Source organism: Jaculus jaculus, chromosome 9, assembly GCF_020740685.1.
Source record: "Jaculus jaculus isolate mJacJac1 chromosome 9, mJacJac1.mat.Y.cur, whole genome shotgun sequence".
In the NCBI taxonomy this organism is placed as follows: Eukaryota; Metazoa; Chordata; class Mammalia; order Rodentia; family Dipodidae; genus Jaculus; species Jaculus jaculus.
In genome coordinates, this window is record NC_059110.1 from 3,438,576 (window position 1) to 3,465,000 (window position 26,425).

Consider the following 26,425-nt stretch of genomic DNA (forward strand, 5'->3'; position numbering starts at 1 on the left):
TTTTCCTCAGATCCATATTCTTGCATAGAGTGTGAGATGTTTCTTCCTCTGAGAATCACTATTTTCCTAAATATTAACCTCACAGCTATGATCTGGATAGCTCAAGCCACGACTCAACATATTGAAGAATTCTATGACATTGTATAGCCCAATAATTCCAGCCCTTCACAAATATCAGCTCTGTGTTTGCTCTTGTAGGCATCCTGCAGGGTCAGCACACAGATGGTGCTTCATATGTAGCGATTTCACCCCTCTGTCTTCATGCTTTTTTTTTTTGGCTAGTTGATATTTTCCATCTCTATCATAGACTAGCTGGATTCAAATGCGCCAGCCCACTGAGGGCCGTTGGGTACACCAAGTATTAAAGAAATGTACATTGAAGTAAGTGGATGAACAAATGAGCAGTGAGATGAATGCACATTTTGGCATCTATAAATGGAAAACCACTTTTTTTGTAACAAAAACATGGGAACCGCAAGTATGAGATCAAATATTACAACTACTGTTAACTAGTGATACAGTAGAGGGTTAAGTCAGGTGATCCCTCAATTTCGCTAGTAAGGAAAAGGGAATGAAAGGTTTCCCTGATGTGGCATTGTTATTGTGAGGCTTATGTCAAGGCACACACACGAAGTGAGTAAATGGTCTTGGCCTGTGGCGTGGCCAGTGTCCCGTCATCATAACAAACTGCCTTCAGGTGCTGTGGCAGTAAATTTCAACTGAGTCACTAGCAAACTCCATGCGTGTGACCTTAGACAGAAGTAATCTTTCACGGGCTGGAGAGATGGCTTAGCGGTTAAGCCCTTGCCTGTGAAGCCTAAGGACCCCTGGTTCAAGGCTTGATTTCTCTGGACCCACGTAAGCCAGATAAACAAGGTGGCACATGTGTCTAGAGTTCATTTTCAGTGGCTTAAGGCCCTGGTGTGCCCATGCTCACTCACTCTTTGCCTCTTTGTGTGTTACTTTCAAGTAAATAAATAAAATTAAGGTTGTTTGTTTTTTTGAGGTAGAGTCTCACTCTGGCTCAGGATGACCTGGAATTCACTATGGAGTCTCAGGGTGGCCTCGAACTCATAGTGATCCTCCTACCTCTGCCTCCCAAGTACTGGGATTAAAGGCGTGTGGCACCATACCCAGCTTTCAAGTTTGTTTGTATTTTTTTTTTAAGAAGTTATCTTTCATAGGACTTCTGTTCCTGCCTGAGTGGGTGCTGGCCATGGTGCTGACTGAGGCTTGGGCTAGGGCACCAGGAGCAAGAGGTTCTGAAATGTGGGGCATGAGGTGCTTCTGGGCAGTCAGGAAGGGAAGCCAGGAGCTGCTCACTAACTCGTATGGACGTGTTAGGACTGACACAACACACCCACCAGCTTTGTTCTTGTAGGTGACCCTGAGGGTCAGCACACAGATGGAGCCTTACATGTAACACGCGTGGTCACCCTCTGTCTTCACTCACTTGCCGTCTGTGTCACAGACTAGCCGATGTTCATATGCTCCTTGTCCTAAGGTCTACTGTATATTCTTTGAAATTCTCATTGGCTGACTCTGGCTTCCTCATTTGTCTGCAGATATATGCAAAGAACCTGGTGAATGCTGACCGCTGCGCCCTCTTCCAGGTGGACCATAAGAATAAGGAGTTGTACTCGGACCTCTTTGACATTGGGGAGGAGAAGGAGGGGAGGCCCGTCTTCAAGAAGACCAAAGAGATAAGGTACAGCTGCGGTGGCCATCCTGAGCTCTCACGGCAGATGCGCAGGTGTCCTGTGACCCACTTTTCTGTGCCTATTCGCAGGTGTGCTGACAATACTTGTCATACTGTGATATCATTCCCACCAGGACCCGCCTCCTGAAGGTAGTGCTTCTGGGAATGACATTGCAGTGCCATGGAAACCGCGCCTAGGAAGCGTTAGCGTCACTCCTGGAAATGCCGTCTTCCGGAGGCGGTCCTTTTGGAAATCATGTTGGAAAAACTTACTAGTGCTCCCAGGTAGGTACAGGCCCGCTCCGTCCGGAGCCTGCAGGGTTGGTTCCCCACATCTGGGAGCAGGGGAACCTCACCAACTCGGTCCCTGCCTCTTCCCAGCCGAGGGGCCATGGACCGGCTCAGAGAGAGGAAAATGACTTGCGTGTCCGGTGACTTGGCACCTCTGTAACCTGGCCATTTGGCTGAATCAACCACACTTTTTCTGTATTTTGCAACAAAAACACCTTCTCTGTTCTTTAAGTGCTGGCTGTTGTCACTTACATGGACAGAGTGGCATCTGCTTGTGGGTGGGGGCCTCATGCCTCAGTCCCACTGCACACCGGAGCCCTGCGTGAGCACTGCCGTGGGTTAAGCAACAAGTGTCACAGGCACAGGCTGAAGTTCCTTTAAGCATGTTCTTTCTTTCCACGTGATGAAATTGCTTTAGTGTGCTCAGTAGCGCGGTGAAGTTCTCTAGTATCTAACACAGAGTCCTCGCTAACTCAGAATACCTCTTCATTTGTTTACGTCGTCGTGCAAGGGGATAATGTCATGGAAACACAACATGTGACCAGCCACAGGGTGTCAACACTTTCTGCTGTTGGACACTTCCAGTTCTGTTCTTAGGGTGACCGTTTCTTCATTCTGTAGTCACATTCCTCCAACCTACAGACCTACGGCCACTGTCTGGGTGCTTGAGATGTTTAACCGCTAGTCCTGTTACTTGGTTTGGTTTTAGATCTGTACATATCAGTCTGAGTGTAGTCACATAGTTAAACTCATTTCTATTGCTTAAGGTCTCACTAAGAATCTTGGCATTGATGGCATTTTTAAAATAATGCCTGTGTTTACAAGAATAAGAACAAGAGGTAAGGCCTTGAAAGGACTGGTCAATGCAGGCCTCCTGTGCATGGGTTCCATACTTTCGGGCTTCTGCTCTCTATGGACAGGAAGCCACTGTGAGTGGAACGAATGCTCCTGTTAGGCTGCTCTCAGGCCGAGCTAGGCAAGCAGGTGTCACGAATGGACGTTCACACTGCTCGTGGGTCAAATTTTCACTTCCTGATGCTCAGAGCACAGGAAACCAGTGGGATAATGACTGTAACTTTTATGTAATGCGGTGTAATGAAGGTTCACTTTCTGGGTATTTAATTCTACTTTATGTCAATTCTCTTTTGAGATTCTGAAAAAAATCATAGTATGAGCTGCAGATATCATTCTTACTTAACTAAAGTTTGCAAATGTATTTATGATAATACAATAATGAGAAAATAATTATAAATGTGATAAGTTACAAAAGGATACTCATATTAGCTACCAAAATGTAGGTATAATAACATTGGATATAAGAAATATAGACATAATGACTTAGTATTTATATCTTGAGTGTTTCAGAATTAAGCAAATTATAGAAGCGAAATTGTTTCTATTCTGTACTATTTCCATATAGCATTTGGGTTGTAAATAACATCCTTATGTACACAAAGGGCCAGACATAGCCAGAGGTTTGGCTGTGTGTCTGGGAGCCAGCATAGTGGTGGGAACCTGTGTTCCAGTTTCCACTGTGCTATTTGCTATTCCTGGAATGTGGGCAAGTCAGTAAACTCAGACAGGCTTCAGCTCACACCTCACTGAAAAGTTCTCCAAGGAAAAGTATGCTGAAGCACACTGTAGTTGATCAGCTGCTTTTGCCAGCATGAGGGGATTACTGAGGCCCAGTGCTGGAGATCAGCAAAAACATTTCCGTTTCAGCTTATGATCCAGGGCTATGCCCACATTTATTGTAAGTTGTGTCTTAAAACGAGTATCCAAGTGATCAGGTGCAATGCTGTTCTGCTTCTCTTGTACGTAGGTTATAAGATGATTTAGAATCCGTAACTGTGAAACTAATATGAGTGCTTTAAATGCAGCGTGTGATCCTAACAAGCTGTCTTGGCATAGCCCACAGCGTCCGTGTTTTAATGGGCATGCTGCTGTCTTTTGTGTGTGCAGATTCTCAATTGAGAAAGGGATCGCCGGGCAGGTGGCAAGGACGGGGGAAGTCCTGAACATCCCCGATGCCTATGCAGACCCACGCTTCAACAGGTAAGAAGCCGTTGTCCAGCTTCCTCAGGTTGCCTGTGAAGGCTCACCCAATGGGAACCTCCAAAGAGAGCCTCTGTTGTCCTTTTGCCCTCCTTGTAGTGATTACGTTCTGGGTTTTTGTTTTTTCCTGTAAACCCATTTTATTTTGAGTACTCATTGTGTTCTGGTCCTGATCAAACGACAGTCGTTAAGCCGTTCGTAGCTAACGACGTCTAGGAGGAGGGTCTGCGGAGCGACAGCAGGCAGATGCTCCGTGACAGAAGCGCCGTGGCCCTCCAGCCAGTCAGCGGCCGCAGGCCTGGCTCACAGCGGCACAGGCACCCAGGCACGCGCGCGGTCAGCTCTGCTTGGCGTTACAGCCCTGCCATTTCTTGCAGTGCACTGCCTCAGGTTCCAGGGCCTTGGCTTCAACCTTGGTAAATGAATCCGTAAGGCCTACTTTGTGGACATTTCTTATGACTGCAGATTCTGTTTGTAAGACATGAAAACTTTACCAGATATGAAGTAGGAATTCACTAGCCACAGAATTATTGGATATTGTGAAAGATATTAATACAGCTTATCAAATTTTTGTTTCAATTTGAGTTATCTAGAAAATTATAAATCATATGTATAATCTAATTTTACTAAATTTCTAGAAATTGAATGTCTCAAGATGGGTGCTAAAGCTGTTTGAGAGTGAAATTTCAGATATTCAGATGACAGCATTAACGTTTGGCATACTTTAAAAATAATAGTGAAAACAACTAGAAATGCTTTATGTAATTGATTGATGTCAAATATCCAGGACTTAATTATAAACACAACTACATTCTAGTAATATATCAGTAAGTTAAGTGTATACTAAAAACCTTATTTTTCCCAAAAGACAAATTTGTCATTTTGCCTCTTAAATATTGAAAATATTTGTCACTATATAAAAATCGTTATAGAGAATTTGTGAGTCAGACTATTAAGAAAACGAAGTAGAAACCAACAGATTGAAGGAAAACATTTGAAAAATATGTAGCTGACAAAATATTTAGTTCTAAAAACTGCAAAAAAAATCTTTCCATAAGCATTTTAAGTTAATAAAATGGGAGGATATCTTAACAGATACTTAACAACAATGGTATGTTTGTGGCCACTGAACACATGGAGAGTAAACAGAGAACCCTCTCCACAGGCCAGTGTGAGTGGATATTGGTGTGAAAGACTGGCACCAGCAAGGGCTGGCATGAATGTGGCACATCTGGGACCATCATCCTTTCTTGAATAATAGTACTTTCCCTGGGAAAACCATTGTTTAGGTTTTTTTGGAGACTTTAAACATATACCTACTGAATGATCTGCAAGTTAGCCCCACTGCTAGATATCACTCCAAGACGAATCAGGATGCTTGTCCATGCAACGTGGATACAAGTCTTCATAGCAGCCTCACTCAAGATGGCCAGTGACTGGCTACCAGCAAAGGGCATTGCCCGTCACCTGGTGACTGAATAAACAGGATGTATTTTATCCACTCACTGGAGATTACCTCTCAGCACCAACCAGGGCTCAATGCTGGTTCATGGGATGGCATAGATAACAAGGAAAGCCAGGCATGGGAGATTCCATGTTATAAGCCAAACCTCCTGACATCATGTGGCTGACATTGTGCAGCTATGTCTTGTCAATAAGCATTTTCTCACGTCAGGAGTCAGCAAGCCCTCTTCTTTGAGGTTGTGAGTGGCCTTGTCACAAATCACGTAGACAGTCCTTAAATGGACCATGTGGCCATGTCCCGTTAAATCCTTGTTTGTCACAAGATCAGGAGCAAGCTGTTTTGGTGATGGGATGTGGTTTGCCAACCCTGCTCTATATTTTAATGTAAAAATTCCCACTCGAGGTGCATTAGTGAGTTCCCTCATACAGGATATTTGAAGGAGCAAACTATTTTATTACACCCCCTGTACTTCGCCTCTGAACCCACCTTGCTTGTGTACTTAATGATGCTGAGCGCCATGCCTGAGCCTCCTAGAGAGACTGCTTCTTAGAAACAGAGGGCGGATGAAGCCACCGTGCTTTTAGGAGGCTTGAGGAAGCCACTGCCACGCGTTTCTCTGTCCACACACCTATGTTGCAAAACTGAGTTGGGATTTAAGACGGATTGTATCTTCTTTCCGTGGGCTTGCTCTTTCCACACCAGTGACAGCTGTGTCCTTTCCCATTGGCACAGAGAGGTGGACCTGTACACCGGCTACACCACGCGGAACATCCTGTGCATGCCCATCGTGAGCCGTGGCAGCGTGATCGGCGTGGTGCAGATGGTGAACAAGATCAGCGGCAGCGCCTTCTCCAAGACGGACGAGAACAACTTCAAGATGTTCGCCGTCTTCTGTGCTTTGGCCTTACACTGTGCTAACGTAAGTGTGCTCTGAGTCCCCGTTCACACCTCCACGTCATGGTGGGTGCTGTTCTACGTCCCTATTCACACCTCCACATCCTGGTGGGTGCTGTTCTAAGTCCTGTTAACAGCTCCACGTCCTGGTTGATGCTGTTCTAAGTCCCGTTAACAGCTCCACGTCCTGGTGGGTGCTGTTCTAAGTCCCGTTAACAGCTCCACGTCCTGGTGGGTGCTGTTCTAAGTCCCGTTCACAGCTCCATGTCATGGTGGGTGCTGTTCTAAGTCCCCGTTCACACTTCCACATCCTGGTGGGTGCTGTTCTAAGTCCCCGTTCACACTTCCACATCCTGGTGGGTGCTGTTCTAAGTCCCCGTTCACACCTCCACATCCTGGTGGGTGCTGTTCTAAGTCCCTGTTCACACCTCCACATCCTGGTGGGTGCTGTTCTAAGTCCCATTAACAGCTCCACGTCCTGGTGGGTGCTGTTCTAAGTCCCCATTCACACCTCCACGTCCTGGTGGGTGCTGTTCTAAGTCCCTGTTCACACCTCCACATCCTGGTGGGTGCTGTTCTAAGTCCTATTAACAGCTCCACGTCCTGGTGGGTGCTGTTCTAAGTCCCCATTCACACCTCCATGTCCTGGTGGGTGCTGTTCTAATTCCCCGTTCACACCTCCACATCCTGGTGGGTGCTGTTCTAAGTCCCCGTTCACAGCTCCATACCAGGGTCAAACCTTTAGATGACTACTTGTTTTCATTTATGCTTCCGGTGGGAATGACCATCAGGACATGGTTCCTGGCCACAAATATTTTAGAAAATCCCTTTAAAATCCTGGGAAGAAAAATGTACTTTGATTTGTTTCAAGGTGTGACTTTGTTAGAAAGAATAATGAACCTTATGTTTTGGCAATATGCTTAAGCAACAGTTCCTGATATATGTGAGGAGACAGACTGTTTAGTGTGCGTCCCTGTGTCCTGCCACTATGAATGGTGTCCTCAGCCCATCTGCCCACCCGGCCTGTTCCTGAGGCTCCTCATATTCAGAGGCTCAGGATCCTTCTTTTATATTGTCTCCCTTGAAATGAGTTGGATATCTAGTATTTCATAACATATAATCCTTTCATGCCATTGTTAGAATTCCAAACTTAGGGAAAATTTCAGTGACATTTTTATAGAATCAGGTTAACGCAAATGGGAGCTCTACTCCTTGTGGCAAATAAAATTGATTTTGGCAAATAAGGATGAGTTCTTGAGAGCAGCTGTCTAATTAATAGAAACAGCTGAGAAAGAACAGGAAGAAAAATGGGAAACAGTAGTATTCTGGACTCTGGAGAGCTGTTTAACATGTGAAAGTCCTCTCTGCTCACACCATGACGGTGACCTCCTACAACACCCCAAACATCACTCAGCTTTTATCAGATAAACTTCTGTAGCTCTCACCAGATTGGCTGTAGTTTCTGTGCACCCTTCTTCAAAATATTTGCCAGGAATGCAGTTTTGGTACATTATGAATATTGACTTGGCTTCTATATCACACAATTTTGACAAATACTTTTCATAACAGATCAAATATAGTTGAAATTTATATTTAATGTGATGGTGGTGACTTAACTAATAATTGTTAATATACCTGTTCATCGAGTTTGCTGACTCTTGAACTAAACTGGGCTTGGCATTATGTTTTTATTTTTTACTTTAAAGTAATTTTAGACCAAACTGTTCCTATGATTCAGCACTCACTTCATTCTGCCTCGCCCTTTAGTGACTGAGGAAGCTGCAAGGCTGCTTCCATCACTGGGCGCATGCGGGCAGGGAAAGTTTCATGGTGCAATTTCCCTGAACTCCACTTGAGTGAGCTAAGGACACGTCTGTTGCCAAAAAAAAAAAAAAAAAAAAAACCAAACAACAACAACAGAAAAAAACTACTTTAATAATCTGTCAGTTGGAAGTAATTAAAGGCCATGTTTAACAGTTTGTGCCAGCATGGGTGATGCCCAAAGCCCTGGGGCAGGCAGCGTCTGCCCTCTGTGTTTTGAGACGCATCAGTGGCTTCCCGTTTTGAGAACAGGGCGCTTTTAGGTGAGATGTGAGTACACGTGCCCGACCCCCAACACCCACGTAAAAGGCTGGGTGTGGTGGTGTGCACGTGTCATCCCAGCACTGTGAAGTCAGACACAGAAGGTCTCCAGAGACCCACTGGCCAGCCAATCTAGCCTGATAGGCAAGCTCCAGGACCATAAGACATGGTCTCAAAAAAGTTAAAACCATGTGGGCAGTGCCTGAGGAACAGCACCCAAGGTTGTTGTTTAACCTCCGTAAGCAATTTGTACACCAGTGTCTACATACCCACACACATGTGCCCACATGAACATGCACATACATGCACAGCACTCAGACATGTATACAACAAGAATTGTGGAAATTGATGCTCTTAAAAGTGCACCCTTTTGTCCAGATGTCCCAGGAGAACTGGTGTCTTTCTCTGGGATGCTTATTGGGTCTGGAGGGACCATCGAGCTGTGTAGCATTTCTAGCCTGCTCATTGTGTCCACATCCAACCAGGATCCCACCGTGATTAAAACCAAAAACACCGCGAGGCAGCTTTTGGAAAGCTCTAAGTAGACAGACCTTGCATGCTGGCATGTGTTTCAGGTGAAGTTTTAGTAAGATGGCCAGAGGGGCTTGTGCTGGAGCTGACGATAGCTGTCAGCACTTCTCCCCTCAATGCAGCCTTGCTAGTCTCCAGCAGGCTCAGGTTCAAGCTCAGGGCCTCTGTGGTTCTGCAAGGTCACCGTGCTCTAATTGTGTGACGTTTACATGTGCTCTGAGCAGTGTTCCTTTCACTCACAGGAACTGAGCACGCATGTGTTAAGATGCTGACCTGGTAAAAATGCAACTTGCTGGACCCTAAGGCCCAGATGATTTTACATAGCCTGTTCACAGATAGGTGTCCTTTAAAAGCCACAGGCACGGAGAGCAGAGAAGTTTTCCATGCCTTGGTTGATTCGGAGGTGCCATTTCCCAGTATGCCTCAGTGACTGGCTCTCTCTTCAGACCTGCACCCTTCCTGTCCCTGCCCCAGTCTCTGATCTGTCTGCCTTGTCAGTTCACATGCACATTTGACACCCACCCCATTTCTTTCCAGTGTTTTGAATTTTCTCCAGCCAGCTGTGTCCCTCACCAGATGGATGGAGATGGTGTCTAAGGCTGGGCTAGGACTGTGAGTCATGTCAGGAGTCTCTTAATACAGTGCCCAGTCCACACTACATACATGCCTTATTCAGTTGCTATTCACTATACTTAGTCGTGATACTATATATTATTTAAAATATTTATTTATCTATTTGAAGGCAGAAGGAGGAAATGGAGAATGGATATGCCTGGGCCTCCCACTGCTGGAAATGTACTCCAGACTCATGCACCAGTTTGTGTATCTGGCTTCACATGGGTTCTGGGGGATCGAACCCAGACTATCAGGCTTTGCAATCAAGTGCTTTTAACTGCTGAGCTATCCCTCCATCTGTGCTCATCATGATACTATATTTTATTAACTATCATTTCAGGCAACTTTATAAAATCTCAACTCACTGTTATATGCACAGCTGGTCTGTGGCTTCCTCAGGCTCAATGCTTTTCATGAAGATCAGAGTATGCCTCACTGAATTTCGGGACAATACCAGAAAGAGATTACAAAGGACTGTTGATTCCCACTGTAACTTAGAACTGTGGGCTTCCAGGGGTGAGGCTGGGAAATGTACTGCTAATTCTTTGGGCCCATGTGGGGAAAGTCACTTTTCTTAGGATTTTTGTTTTCTCTCACTCAAAGCTTCTTTGTCAGTGGAAATAGGATATCACACAAAACCTTTACTACTATTTTGGGGTTGGCTTCAGGTCAAGTGAGGGACTTGAAGAAAACTGTGGTCACACTTGCTCTGCAAAGTCTGAGCCAGTGAGAGGACTCTCCCTGGTACGGCCCAAGCTTGCTTGAACCTGTCTTCTTCAAGAGCAGATGTTAAAATTCTTCAGGATTTGGGCAAAGATAAGCTCTCTTGAGAAAGAAATGAGGAAGAGGCATCTCTTCTCAATTTGGTGACAAGTTGTGCTCCATAAACAGTAGCCATGCAGGTGCCTGAAGTCACATATCAAAAATCTTTATTTTTAGAAATGTGTGTTTTTTCCTTCTCAACAAGAAACTTTCATGCACTCATTTCATAGAGAATCTGAGTCTGTTGATTCTTCCTTGCATTGCTGTCTTCCTTCCTGGAAGTTTTTCTTTTCTTTTTCTTTTTCTTTTCTAATCAGTTACTTAGCTCTAGTCCATCCTGGATTCTTTGCCTTTGGGAGGCCCGTGTCCAGGACTGTGGAGTTATCCCTCCGTGGCCTGCAGGCCTCTGCTGCCTGGTGCTTGGTGAAGTCACCTCACTGAGCCTCATACCGTGTCCTCTGTTCACAGATGGGGCCCGGGGTACAGAGAATTCAGGGACCCACCTACATGCCTGCAGTTAGTAAGTGGGGGAGAAGAGACCCAACCTAGGGAGATGATTCCAGACTTCACATTCCCATGAGCTGCTTTACCCTGAAGTGACGACTGATCTACTGGGGACATTATAGAGTAAAATGTCTTCTAATTAACGCTTCCATAGATGTCCATAGTATGCTTCTGTCTGAGGTTTGCAGGGAAACTATGCTGATGACATTTTGTTTTGCTGGTGATCACCACATGGAGGGAGCATTCAGAAAGCTCACGTGTCAGATGGCCCTGGTATCCAGGATGCCACGCCTCCCGTGACAGGGTAGCCATTCACATCTAGGAGGAAACAACAGTTGTGCTTAATTAGTACTTGCAAGCACCTTAGGCATGCTGCTCCTCATGCATGTATTAGGAGGCCGCCATTTAAAAAAATTCTATTTATTTATTTGAGAGAGAGAGATTGAGAGAATGGGTGCACCAGGGCATCTAGCCACTGCAAATGAACTCCAGATGCATGTGCCACCTTGTGCATCTATCTTACATGGTTACTCGCAATTGAACCCAGGTCCTTCGGGTTCACAGCCAAGCACCTTAACTGCTAAGCCATCTCTCCAGCCCATGGGAGGGTGTCATTTTATCAGTTGGCAGAATAATGCCTGCCGACTGTTGTGAAGCTGCAAGCCCATGTTTCCTGTGAACCACCCACAGGTGTGGAGCACACCTGTGATGGTTGTGCATCATTCACATGAGCTTTCTGTGAAAAAAGAAATGTGGTCCGGATTTGCTACCCTTTTCTGATAAGTGATTGTCAATATTTTGTCAGTTCAAAGATATACTCAAACTGGCAACATTTAACTTCCTGCTGATACTAACACTAAGTGAAAAAAATAGCTACTTCTCAAAGAAAGCTACATTATGTGAATTTTTTGTTGAAGTTTCTATGTTGTGTTATGTATAAGCCCTCAAAAAACAAGAAAGCATGCAGGGTGTGATGGCACATGCCTTTAATCCCAGCACTTGGGAGAGAGAAATGAGAGGATTGCCAATGAGTTTGAGGCCAGCCTGAGACTACATAGTGAATTCCAGGTCAGCCTGGGCTGGAGTGAGACACTACCTCAAAAAAAGAAAGAAAGGGGGAAAAAAACCAAAAAATCTTAAACCATCTTACTAAGACTTTCTGCTGCACAGTGAAGTGCACAGAAGGGATGGGACTAAATACACACCCAGGCACACACACGCACACACACATGCACCCACACACTCCAGTTAATGGAGGTATCTCACCTCCAGAAACTTTTCTGAGGCTCTCTGGCATCTCTCCTTCCTACTGAAGCTCTGTCTCATGTGAACACTGACCTCTCCTTTGTATTTTGCTGTGTATGTCCTTGTATTTCAAGTGAGTTTCCTTGGACTGGCACACAGTTGGTCATGGTTTTCCATTTGGTGGCTGGTCTTGGCTCTTTGATATTAATGTCTTAGTTTAGAGCATTTGTATTTCAAGGTTAGATGTAAACCCACCAGCTTCCTGTTCATTTTTCTGTTTGGCATTTAACACAGAGCATGTGTATTTAATTGCTAAGGCTCTTATATTCATAAAAAGTGCCTCTCTCTTTGATTATTTTACTGATGGGCCAAAGGCTTCACAACCTGACATCAGACCCCTAGACATGAACAGGGCTTCTTAAACTTTTTCCATTCATAACCTCCTTTAAATTTTTCACATGGCCGTGGCTATATAGGTATATAAAAAAAGGTATACAAATAAAACACTGATAATCAATCATAAAGAAATTTATTTTTAGACAATTCTTTGGTATACATATTATACTTAACCATTTATCAAAGGTGAAAGCAAATTTGCATACTAATGAGATGGATGTGCTTATGGTGGAAAAGTTTAAAGTCTTGTTTTTCAGGGCTGAGGAGATGGCTCAGTGTTCAATGCCACCTGATTGTAAGCCTGCCAACCCAAGTTATGAACCTCCCCAGTGCCCACATAAAGCCAGTGGTACACGTGTCCTTAATCCCAATGCATCTGTGACAGTGGTGACCAGGGTCAGGAGAAGCTTCCAAGAAGTAGCAGAAAGAGAGACCTTGTGCCAAAAAGAAAGAGGGAGAAGAGAAACACCATGGGGTTGTCTTCTGCCCTCTAAGCACACACCCGTACATACACTCACACACAAATAAATAATAAAAAATAGGAAATAAATAAATAAAAGTTTGTTTTCTATAACTAAGCCATTATGTTTCTAAGAGATCAGAAGGCTTTGCATGCACAGTAAGAACACGGTGATCCATGATGTACAGTACTCTTGGATCGGAGCCCAGGTGCTCCAGAAGTTGGTTAGCATTGTGTAGCCTGATGTGATGCATAGGGAAAAGTGTGCATGTTGCATGTTCAGAACTAAGGCTGCAGTGAAGTCGCATTATAAACATGGCTAGTGCCAGGTTCCGGTTCATGACACACTTGATTTCGTTCCTTGAATGTCCAGAAACCCCTTTTATTCTTGCCAAACATTCATGATCCCACGTTCAGCTGTGTGTCTACCTATGAGCTCAGGAACCACAGTGTACGGGGCTCAGTAACAGCTAGAGGACTCAATGCTAAATATCATTAGTGGCGACACAATTGACCCACTTAGGCTCGTCTCGTTCATATTGTTATGTGGCCTATCGACAAACTGTTATCTGCAGAAAGCAAGCTGGATGGAGTTCATTAGGAAAACTCCTCAGTCCTGCCTTGTGCTACAGGCTTTTGTCATTAGCTTGTCGTAAAGAACTCATTTTGCCCCTGCAATTCTTCCTTCTAGGTAGTAACATGCAAATAATCACACATGTAATTGCTGCATCTCACTGGCGCCATTGCTTTCATTTTTCCTTGAGGCTGTCTCGCACTAGCCTGACCTGGAACTCACTGTAGCCATAGGTGGCCTTCAATTTACAGCAATCCTCCTTCCTCAGCCTCCCAAGTGCTGGGACTAAAGGTATGTGCTACCACATCTGGGTTCCATTAATTTTTAAATTCCATCTCACGTAGTAGTTTGATTATTGGTAAAGCATCATTTGCATACATAGAATAGATGTTAGGAGTGGAGAGATGGCTCAGTGGTTAAGGAACTTGCCTGTGAAAGTCTAATGACCCAAGTTTGATTCCACAGTACCCACATAAAACCAGATGCTCAGAGTGGTGCCAGCATCTGGATTTTGTTTTCTGCAGTGGCTGGAGGCTCTGGCATGCCCATTCTCTCTTTTTTTCTCTCTCTCTCTTTCCCTCCCTACCTCTCTCTGCTTGGAAGTATATAAATGCAATTTTTTAAAAATAAATGATCTTAATTAGATAGAGTAAAATGTGCCAGTTCATGGCTTTCTCCTCACCTCTTCCCCATGCTGTGGGCGCAGTGCAGGCTGGGCAAGCACGCTTCCACCAGCCACGTGCCCTGTCTCCCATTTCCCATCAGTGTAGCCAACGGTCTCATGTGCCTACTCCATGAGAAGGTCCTTGGAGAGTATGCAGATCTGTGTCACACAAAGTACTGCAACACCAGAAACACCCCAAATTAATTTCACCTAACAACAGAAAAACTGTGCAATTAAATCAACAAGGAGGCAAAAAGTGGAATCTTCCCAAGGACGTTGGCTTTGATATTGTGGGTGAACGTGGTGACTGAAGTCATTTATTTCAAGGATGGAGAAGAAGCTTAGACTGGCATTCTTTTAAACGGTTGGCATGTGCAGTAACAAAACACATTGTAACATGCCTCTATCTCACTTCCTGCTCCGCGCCTGCCGTGCCCAGGCATTGTCAGCACAGCTGTAACCCGGTCCTCCCTCCGCCTTCCTCTTCCTTCCAGATGTACCATAGAATCCGCCACTCGGAGTGCATCTACCGGGTGACCATGGAGAAGCTGTCCTACCACAGCATCTGCACGGCGGAGGAGTGGCAGGGCCTCATGCACTTCACGCTCCCTGCGCGCCTCTGCCGAGAGATCGAGCTGTGAGTGCTCTGCTCTGTCAGTCCTTCAAGTCCCATTGCGAAGCGGGTTATGGGCAGAACCACAGGAATGTGCAGGGGTCACGCATGGTTCCCCGAGCTGCTGCATCCTTCTCTGCTTACGAGTCCGAACTCCAAACCCACGTGGCACGGTCGGCAATCCCAGTGCTTGGGAGTGAGGCCGAGGCAGGAGGAGCAAGAGACAGAGACTAGCCTAGGCTAACACCTGCCTTGTAATTGGAAATACACATGACTATATTACTTATGCCTATTATGCTACTTAAGGGTAGGGACTAGATTACCAAATGAAAGTACACCTTGTTATAACTTTGGGTTTTTGTATTTCATGCCAGTTTCCTAGTTCAATATAATACACTGGAACTCTAAAATTGACTTCTAAGAAGGTTCCCCTACCTGTGGGCATATGAATTTATGTGTGGTGCTCTTAATTCTTCTGATGGCGGCTGCAGCATAATTGTGGACCGATATTTTTAATAGAAAATTAATCAGTGACTTTCCACATATTCTGAAAACATGAGGAATCTCAGGACTTCCAGTAGAGACATGCCACTGAGCAGGCAGGCAGGGAGGGCTGAGGTCCTCGGGCCCTTTCAGTTTCTAGAAAAAGCTAACCAATTTTCCTTACTGAGATATTACTTGTTGAATTGTTGTGAAAAGAAAAAGCCCAACCAAAGCAACTTAAGAAGGAAAGGTGTATTTCAGCTTAAGGCGTGAAGCCGCACTCCATCCTGGTCTGGAGGCATGGCTTTAGGAGCGTGAGGCAGCCGCTCACATTGAGCACAGCGAGAAAGCAGAGTGGTGGGCGTTACTGCTCAGCCCGTGCTTTCCTCTCCACACAGTCCAGGGCCTTCTACCAAGGCCCCCGGAATGGTGTTGCCCGCAGCGAAGGTGGACCTTCTGACCTCAGTAACCTAATCTAGAAAATCCCTCACAGGCATGCCCAAAGATTAACGATCACAAGCAGTTACAGACACTAAAGTACTCTCTCTTAATTTCAGATTCCACTTTGACATTGGCCCATTTGAAAATATGTGGCCTGGAATTTTTGTCTATATGGTTCATCAGTCCTGTGGGCCATCCTGGTATGTACCTTTATATCCTTTTATTTATTTATTGCCTGTGTGTTTAGTATGTGTTGTGAGGTATGATGTGTGTGGTCTATGCATGGAAACACTCGTTTTAATATATATTTAGAGTTACAGCCACAAAATGTCCTGGATATCCATGACCTCACAGTGCATGATATTACCTACACAAGACCATTATAAGAGGAGGAAAAGATCATGATATCAAAATAAAAGGGAGACTGATTGAGACAGGGAGGGGATATGATGGAGAATGGAGTTTCAAAGGGAAAAGTGGGGGGAGGAAAGGTATTACCATGGATATTTTTTATACTCATGGAAGTTGTTAATAAAACTTTGAAAAAATAATTTAGTGTTATACCAACTTGATTTTCCATCTTAGGTGCCTCAACATGTCCTGTGTTTATCGTGATCATAAAATAGTCCTGTCAGGTTCTCCAGAGATTGTTGCATTCTCTGGCAGTTTGGTTGTAGCTTGGTCAGCAACCACATGTCTGGGAGGTTGTCATGGAAACAGTTTACGCTGTGTAACTGTAAGAGGCAGGGCTCACCATGCAGGTGGACAGCCTTACTTCACAGAGGTCCGTGCTGGGAACTGCACGTGCAGGTAGCATCGCCTTTACGTGAAACTGTTGAACTAGGGTTAAAAGGCAGGTCCCCTCACTGGATGTGTGACACTTCTCAGTACCGAGTCACCACTCATCACTCCCCTCCCACTTTGTCTTGCTTCCGACTTTTGTTTTTTGTTTTTTGTTTTTTTGAGGTAGGGTCTCACACTAGTCCTTGCTGACCTAGAATTCACTAGGTAGTCTCAGGGTGGCCTTGAACTCATCGGTGATCCTCCTACCTCTGCCTCCCAAGTGCTAGGATTAAAGTCATGTGCTACCATGCTCAGCAGACTTTTTATTTGAGTGGAAAGAAAGGAGATTTGATTGGGAAAACAGTGGGAAATCCCAGAGTATTAGGAAATGCATGCTTAAGATTTTGGCCATTGTCCCAAGAAGAGGTAGAAAGAGGGGAAGACTGCATTATTTGAGTCAGAGGAGAGCAGGCAGGCTGAGTGGGGAGGAGCTGCAAGCAGTGGCGTTGAGGGAGGTGCTCCTCGGGCATGGGTGCCTCCCATCGGGTAGTGCACCTTCAAATGAAGCAGGCTTTCTGAGAGAAAGCGTCCTGGTCAGGGGTTGTCAGGCTCTGTAGCATGCATTAACTCTTAAGGGAGTATACCATAGTATGTCTTGGTAATCTCACATTTTGCATAGATTAGAATGTCTCCACCCAGACCACAGGTGGAATTTAGCTTTTGTCCTTTTGACCAGGAGGCATTTTCCCTTAATGGTCTTCAACAGAGCCCTGATAACTCCACCCTCTTTCCTTCTTATGAGATTTTAATCTTAAGGAGAGACCAAGGGGACTACAAAAGAGGGGTCCTACTTCAATGGCCTCCAAGCAGGTAGCCTGTCTAGCTACCCAACATTTCCCCTCCAGAGTTGACTCTGAAGTCATTTAGGAGAAGGCTGCTGCAGGCAAAATGGGGCGTGGAAGTTTTAGGATCTCTACCCTTGCTAACCTTGGAATTAGTCAAGGGGACCCAGGTATATGGTGTTAGATTTCCACAGGGCCATCTGAGGAGGGCTGTCTGTAAACAAGAGAAAATAAGATCAAGACAGTAGCAATACACACACACACACACACACTCTCTCTCTCTCTCACGTGCTCTCTCTCTTTCCAAGGTCCAAGAGTAATAGGATCACTACTGAGCTTATCCAGAATTCTAGCTTCAGGGCTGTTGTCCAAAGGGATGGTTTCTGGAAGACCTTGGTCTTATTTCTTCAAACTTATAAAGCAAAGGAGACTTGAGCAGGATTACCAGCACTGTGCACACAGCACTTCATTGTGATGGTCCAAGTCAGTAGTTCAGTCATAGGGCTTATTGGGGCTTGTGGGTAAATCTATGTGTGATGATACACATTTAAAACACATATCTGAAAATTCAAAGCATGAAGACTTTTGCTTATTTTTTATGTTCTTTTGTCTTTTTACTGATCTAGTTATTGTTATTATTAATGAGATGTTTCATATGGATACATCATGTGTTGTTACCCCTTTCCCTCGTCCCTGCCCGCATTCCATTGGGGACGCTTCTCAGTGGGGTTGCAGGTATTCCCCTGGGGTTGTGGGTTATGCGTTGTGGGAGCAGTAGTCAGTTATTTTTGGAGGTAGGGAATACCTCTGGGCATGATATCTCAACCTGTGGCTCTTACAATCTTTCCGCCCCCTCTTCTGCAAAATTCCCTGAACCCTGGTGGGTAGTTTGAAGTCTATTTCAGTAATGAGCTCTTAGGAGCCTCTGGATCTCTGCTTTGGTAGGTGTTGAGTGTCCTCAGGGTCTGTCTCCTAGACACTGTAGATTCAGCTGTGGCTTGGCTGAAGTGTGAGAAGAGTTTATCTCTGTGGGTCTCACTACCTTCTGCAAAAGAAGAGCAGATTCTGTAGTTTCAGAAGATTAGCCCAGACTTCACTCTCAGCTGAATCTACAGAGGAATGGGGAGAAGAGCAAGAGAGGTGCTTCCATGCTGTTTCTGATAACCAGCGCCAGGGTGAAGGAGACAGACCCTAAAGACACTTAACACCTACCAAAGCAGAGATCCAGAGGCTCCTAAGAGCCTATTACTGAAATAGACATAAAACTAACCCACGGCTCAGGGAATTTTGCAGAAGAGGGGGTGGAAAGATTTTAAGAGCCACAGCTTGAGACGTCATGCCCAGAGGTATTCCCTACCTCCAAAAATGACTGACTACTGCTCCCACGACCCATGACCCACAACCCCAGGAGTCCATAAGAGCATGAGGAGGCAGACTCATGTGTACCCTAGCCAAAGGGCACTCCCAGAAGGTCATTGTCATTGTCCTAACCCTAACCCTAATCACTACACTTTCTTCCCCACCCAGCTTTGACCTTGAAAAGCTGTGTCGTTTCATTATGTCCGTGAAGAAGAACTACCGGCGGGTCCCATACCACAATTGGAAGCACGCCGTCACAGTGGCGCACTGCATGTATGCCATCCTTCAGAACAACTACGGGCTCTTCACGGACCTCGAGGTGGGTCTGCCTGCCCTCTCCCATTGTCACGGACCCTCCGTGGATTTCATACTCTGTGTCCACAGCACATTCAAGACGTGGTTTTGTGCCACACTTCACTGTAATAAGCATGTGCCACAGCCTGTAAGGAAGATAGATGCACAGTTGGCACCACACCGCTCCCTCAAGGAAGCACTCCGTCATTCTGTGTGATCTTCTCCCCTCCTGACTAAAGCTCACGTGTTCTGAAAGGACTTCGCAGAGCGACTTGTTCTCATTAACCCACACACCCTGGCAATGCTGCTATGGTGCTGATTTGAGAATGTTTCTGGTCTCTTCCAGCATAAGGAGATGAACTCAGGGCTTTAACTGATTTCTATGGCCTTCTGTGCCCAGAGCTGGGGTCACACTAGGGGACTTACCAGTCTCAGAGGGGCACTATCTGGAGACTGTCCACTCTGCAGCAAGTCTAATCCCAGCCAAGAGCTAAGTGATGGGATGAATGCCCAGGGCCCAGTGATGCCAGTCTCACGTATATGCAACCCAACCTCAAGGACGGACATCCCTGTCACCCACTGGCCTGGTGATGCTGCTCAAACCCTGATCCAGTCCCATTTCTACCTCAGTAAATGAGTGTCGTGCTTTGGGAGGTACAGCCAGAAGGTTACAGAATTATTACCATAAAGAGGCTAGAAAGTGTTTCTGGTTTTGTTTGTTTGTTGTTTGGTAATCATCTAGATTTGTAGCAGAGGTTAGTATACTAAGGTACGATATCCTTCCTCCTCAAAAATCCATGGGCTGGAGAGATGGCTTAGTGGTTAAGCGCTTGCCTGTGAAGCCTAAGGACCCCGGTTCGAGGCTCGGTTCCCCAGGTCCCACGTTAGCCAGATGCACAAGGGGGCGCATGCGTCTGGAGTTCGTTTGCAGAGGCTGGAAGCCCTGGCGCACCCATTCTCTCTCTCTCCCTCTATCTGTCTTTCTCTCTATGTCTGTCGCTCTCAAATAAATAAATAAATTAATTAATTTAAAAAAATCCATAGTTCTATTGACAACAATATTGTATTGAAAATTTCTCTTTCTATCCTAATGTGTTCCATGTTCTCAGACACTGGTCTTTGCTCATACCTGGTGCTCCTTCTGAGTCTGGCCAGACCTCTCTGATTACTACTGGGCCAGCCTCCCTAAGCTTGTTTCTTTTCTTAAAATTTAATTTAATTCATTTTTTTTCATTAGTTATGTACACAATGTGTATACAGTCATGTTGGTACCATTATTAGCCTCCTCCCTGCCCTCCCCCCTCAGAAGGGACCCTCCTCGTTGGAGAATATGGGTCATGCATTGTGGGGTTAGGCATCAGTTATGGGGAAGAGGCTATGTCTGTGTACATAATGTCCTAACTTGTGGCTCTAACAATCTTTCCGCCCCCTCTTTTGCAAATTTCCCTGAGCCATGTTGGGTTTGTTTTAGGTCTGCTTCAGTGATGAGGTCTTGGGAGCCTCTGTGTGTCTGGATCTCTGATTTGGTGGGATTTGAGTGTTCTCTGTGTCTATCTCCTTCACCCTTATGCTGGTACCAAGTTCACCAAGAAAACAGCACTCTTGCTCATTTCCCTAATTCTGCTATGGTTTCAGCTGGGGCTCAGGATCTGTGTTTGTCTGAAAAAGAGAAGCAGAATCTCCAATGGAGAGTGAAGTTAGCACTGGATAAATGGGATAACCATTGTTATTTTAGAGAGAATTATATAGGTGTAGTCCCTCTTGTAGCCCGTGATTGGTGGGAGCTTGATAGTGGAGAGCGGGCTCCTTGAATATGGTTCCGACTTGTTTCCCAGCTCCAGCTATGGGTTCTGCTTCACTGTTTCTTGCTTTCAGTGAGCGTGCCATATTTTCATGCTCAGCTTTACTTGTGAGGTGCATTGCTGGTCGTATACTGTGCTGTCAGAACAGGAGAAGCAAAGCCTCCACTTCTTGGCCCCACCCGGGCTGAGCGCATCTCTGATACCTGGGTGAGCTTGACGCTTGACGGAATGGAGCTCGAGCACACACGAGTAACTTGGCGGCTGAGTTTAAGGAGAGACAGAGAAAGGGTTTAAGAGGAACTATTATCTGAAACTTAAAGGATTCCCAAGAGTTTTGGATCTGCTCACGGCAGAAGTCACGGTGACATGAAAGTAAGCTTGAGCCTCGCTTCGATTCTGAACCACCCTTTGCTCTCTTGTCTTTCTAAGCGCAAAGGCTTGCTGATCGCGTGTCTGTGTCACGACCTGGACCACAGGGGCTTCAGTAACAGCTACCTGCAGAAGTTCGACCACCCGCTGGCGGCTCTGTACTCCACCTCCACCATGGAGCAGCACCACTTCTCGCAGACGGTGTCCATCCTGCAGGTGAGCCGCTGCCCACCCCTCCCGTGGGTGGCCCCTGGTTGGGCCAGGGCTTCTGGGGTAGAGGTGCTTTGGCAGAAGGAGGGGAGGGACGTCATGTCGCGTATTTGGCAAGCAAATACTGTGTGCCCAACGTCTAGAGCGGTAATCAAATTGTGGGGTTTATGGATGAAGAATCATTTTAAAGGATAAGCTGAATGGATGGATTTTAAAGGTAGGCCCTTGCAGCTGCCGTGTTTTGAGGGTGTTTCATCACTATTTAGGATAAGCTGAATGGTTGGATTTTAAAGGTAGGCCCTTGCAGTTGCCGGGTTTTGAGGGTGTTATATCACTATTTAGGATAAGCTGAATGGATGGATTTTAAAGGTAGGTCCTTGCAGTTGCCGGGTTTTGAGGGTGTTACATCACTATTTAGGATAAGCTGAATGGTTGGATTTTAAAGGTAGGTCCTTGCAGTTGCTGGGTTTTGAGGGTGTTACATCACTATTTAGGATAAGCTGTATGGATGGATTTTAAAGGTAGGTCCTTGCAGCTGCCAGGTTTTGAGGGTGTTATATCACTATTTGATGGATGGATTTTAAAGGTAGGTCCTTGCAGCTGCCAGGTTTTGAGGGTGTTACATCACTATTTGATGGATGGATTTTTAAAGGTAGGTCCTTACAGCTGCCGGTTTTGAGGTGTTACATCACTATTTAGGATAAGCTGAATGGATGGATTTTAAAGGTAGGTCCTTGCAATTGCCGTGTTTTGAGGGTGTTATTCACTATTTCATAGTTCCACTTAGTCATGCAGGTTATCATAGCCCTGAACCTGGCTGTGTAGAACAGTCTTAAAAGTTAGGTAATAGGGCTGGAGAGATGGCTTAGTGGTTAAGCACTTGCCTGTGAAGCCTAAGGTCCCTGGTTTGAGGCTCGGTTCCCCAGGTCCCACGCTAGCCAGATGCACATGGGGGCGCACGTGTCTGGTTGGAGTTTGTTTGCAGAGGCTGGAGGCCCTGGCGCGCCCATTCTCTCTCTCCCTCTATCTGTCTTTGTCTCTTTCGCTCTCAAATAAATAAATAAATAAATAATTTTTTAAAAAGTTAGGTAATAGAAACCCATCAGCAGGCCCAACCCCGTAAACCCAGCCACACACAACCCCAGTGTTGAAGTGGTGCAAGGCTGCACGGTAGGAAGGACCAGAGGTAACCCTGGAATGCAGCCACGGCAGCAAAGCCATGGAGTGGAGACCACGAGAGCCCCAGGAAGACCTGTCCATTGTCACCACTGCCAACGAAGATGCCTAATGCTCAGTCCACGAGGGTTGATCCCCAGTGGTATGGAGATCCCAGATCACACGGGGCATTTCTGAAATGAGCTGGACAGGGTCTCTGAGGCTAGGGCATGGGCAGCCAGACAGTCGTTTGACAAGAGCTAGGTTACAGCAGGGGGAAGCAGAATTTCAGTGAGTAGAAGGCTTGTTGTGAGGAGGTAAGGTGATGAGGTGCTGCCTACGAACAGAAGGTCATCAAGCAGGAGTGTAGGGCATCACTGCAAGCTCTGGTGAGATGCACACTTGTAGGTGGATGCAGACTGGACATTGGTTCAGGTCTTCTGGAAGCTGAGCAGGGGAGGTGCACCCGCAGAGAGCAAGGGGCAGACAGGGTCCTGTCCTCTCCGTAAAGCTCTGTATTCTCCACCTCAGGAGTGCTCAGGACACGGCTCTGAGAGTTTTCCGATCTTCCACCACTCCGGCGAGTTCAGGGCAGTACCAAGCACCTTGTTGAGCCCCTCCTGATGCCCACTGTTAGGTACTGGGGAGACAGTGATGAGCTGAATGTACACCAATTGATGCCTTCCTGCGGCTCAGTCAGGGTGAGGAAGGTCCCTGCGGACAAAGCTGTGCTTACTGTGGAGCAGAGTCCAGCGGGACTTCTGTCTACACCGCTGCACGTTAGTATTTCAGGCACCCAATGCTGTGCCTCTGCTTTATTGTTCCCCAGAATTACCCTCTAGTTTATTTCTTGTGGTGGCAGCCTGTAACCCAAGCCTAGAGATGACAATCTATAAGCTTTTTACTTCTTTAATCTCCTCCAACAACCCAGTCAAGTCCTTCAAAAGACACTGCTAGACTTGGTGGTGTCTTTGAGTCACAGTAAAGGGAACAGCTTCCAGCCGCTCAAATGAGGCAGCGCGGCCTGTAGCTCGATCACGTGGACACCTCAGACCCCTCCGCTGTTGCCGTGGTCTGCGCAGACCCGTGTCTGCACTGCTTGCTGGCTGTGGGCCTGGGACCACCCTTCCGCATGGCCTGGCAAAGATCCTGCATGGTATGGGGCGCGGTCCCCTGCAGGAGTCCTCACGGTGTGCTGTGTCGGCGTGGCTCTGCGGTCGTGTTTCACGGTTGCGCAGCTGTGAGAACCTGAGTGCCTGACCTTCAGAACGGCTGCCACCGTCACCTGAGGGAAACTCCAGACCGACAGTGCTACTCAGCAACAGCAGAAGGACTGACAGCCATATTCAAAGAGCTAATCTGTCTGACACACGTGCACACTCTCCTGTGCATCCACACACACACATGCACAAACACTGAAAGGAGAGGGAGAGAGAGAAAGACAGACAGCATCTAGCTGATCCTCGCTGGTCTTGGAAGGATGACAGCAGGGAAGTGCAGTGGTTAGTCTCCTGCTGAGAAGATATGGGAGGAGGTGAGGAAAACACGTGCTTCTGGAGAGGAAAGAGGTGTGCTGTCTTTTTTAATATTTATTTTAAATTATTTATTTATTTGACAGAGAAAGAGGTAGAGAGAGAGGGAGAGAGATAATGGGTGCACCAGGGCCTCCAGCCACTGTAAACAAACTCCAGGTGCGTCCTTTGGCTTTGCAGGCAAACGCCTTAACCACTAAGCCATCCCTTCAACCCTGTGCTGTCTTCTTTTAAAAAATATTTTATTATTTATTTGAGAGAGGGAGAGAGAGAAAGGGTCAGGCGTGTGTGTGTGTGTGTGTGTGTGTGTATGTATGTATATGTATGTAGGGGGACATAGAGATAAAGAGAACGAACAAGTATGCCAGGGCCTCCAGCCACTGCAAATGTGAATCTGGCTTACGTGGGTCCTAGTGAATCGAACCTGGGTCCTTTGTATTTGCTGGCAAGTGCCTTAACCACTGAGCTGTCTCTCCAGACCCAGGTGTGCTCTCTTACCTTTGGCTGAGCTTCCTGTTGTCTTGGTGCTGGTGCTGGTGCTGGTGCTGGACACTGGAATTTTCCCTGTGGTGGAGGTCCGCCTCAGAGTGTCTGTCACCCCCCCCCCCCTTCTGTCCTCAGCCTCCCTGCCTCGGCCTTCAGGCTGTTACTTTGTTTACTGCCTGTTCCCTTCATCTACCACCATTTTGCCAAGTCTGTGTCTCTCAAAATCATCTGCTAAATCTGCACCCTGGCTCCCTGTGACCTCAGGAGTAGTCCCAAGTTTTTAATTGGTTTCAGAAGACAGAACAATAACTTCTATATTTTATGTTCTCTAGTCTTATAAGAAATATACACAAATAAGGTATAGTCAAGCCACAGGATATTAAGTGGTAGATACTTCTCTGGTTAAAACAGTGCATGTGAGTGAATACTGCCTCATTGCTATCATAGCTTAAAAAAATGCCTTGTTCTGTAATTCTCTTCCAACTATTGCGTCCCAAAACCTGTCGCTGGTGTGACAGTTGTCTTATTGATTGTGGTACATCAAATCACTGGAAACATCCGAGGGACAGTCTGGCTCAACGTTGGTTCTGTTGTGCGTCTCTCCACAGCTCGAAGGACACAACATCTTCTCCACGCTGAGCTCCGGCGAGTATGAGCAGGTGCTGGAGATCATCCGCAAAGCCATCATCGCCACCGACCTCGCTCTGTACTTTGGTAACAGGAAGCAGTTGGAGGAGATGTACCAGACAGGGTCACTAAACCTCCACAATCAGTCACACAGGTAAAAATAGTTTTACAAAGTTTAACAGTTCAGGGACTGTTGCTGAGAAAAAAAAAAAAAAATGAAATGACATCAATCCATATTTTTAAAAAAGAAACATGAAAATAGTTTGATGTTCTGTTTAATGATCATTTTGCTTAAGCTAACACCTTTTTCTTCTCGGGACACTGACCTTCACAACTCTTCCGGTGTGTTTATTATGACCCTTGTCACCCACCCGTGTGTGGGACCTAAGGACACCGCTAGCCCATTTTTTCACTGATGGTCCTTGGGTGGTTACCAACATCCTCCATGCTGTGACTTCCTGGTATCCTGATGGAGCCCTCATCAGTGCCACCATCTTTATCTTCAGTGTTGTGACAGTCTCTTTATTCAGGCGCTTTGAGGGCCTCCTCTGTGACTTGCTTAGGAATTTCTGTATACAAAATTAAGCCATCATCAAATAGAGATGTCTTGGAACATACTTTCTACTCTAGATTTCTTTTCTTTTGACTTCATAAATGGCCTGCTTAGACTCTTTCTTTCTATATACATTCATACATACATACATACATATGTGTTGTATGTATACATATGTGTTGTCTCAGTAATATTTTTGGAGGGATTGTCTACTATCGACCTCCATGAGGATTTATTTCTTTTTCTTTTAATGACAACTTTCATAATCATAGACAATAAACCATGGTAATTCACACCCCTCCCCCGTTTTGTTGTGACATTCCGCACCTCATTGATCGATTGCCAGGGTTGATTTGGCGGATCTGTCTGGCTAGGTGGGTGTCCCCTTCCTTTCTCACTGCTCCATGTGTGTACCCCCCCCCCGGAAGCTGCATGCTCAGTCAGAGGATGACCTTCCCCAAATAGAGGAGGCCCCATCTTCAGTGAAGGGTATTTGGGTAGCTGTGCTCCCCTGCTAGAACCTCCAAGCAAGCTCTCAAGGTCCATAGGATTTATTTGTCTGTAATTCCATCTCTATTTAGCTGACTTTAATGTCGGTGCTCTGCTGCCTGACAGGGAGGAGGGCGTCTTCCCTCTTCT

The 26,425-nt window shown here is 46.0% G+C and overlaps 1 protein-coding gene across 1 annotated transcript in view; it reads left to right on the top strand.

Moving 5' to 3' along the window:
• The window catches only part of Pde10a (phosphodiesterase 10A), a 201,710-nt gene that overhangs the window by 157,446 nt on the left and 17,839 nt on the right, over positions 1–26,425 (top strand). The window contains 8 exon segments of the mRNA XM_004651088.3: positions 1,566–1,708; positions 3,953–4,045; positions 6,243–6,429; positions 14,732–14,874; positions 15,891–15,974; positions 18,927–19,077; positions 21,284–21,439; positions 25,215–25,387. Of these exon segments, the coding sequence (XP_004651145.2) occupies positions 1,566–1,708; positions 3,953–4,045; positions 6,243–6,429; positions 14,732–14,874; positions 15,891–15,974; positions 18,927–19,077; positions 21,284–21,439; positions 25,215–25,387 (1,130 nt within the window).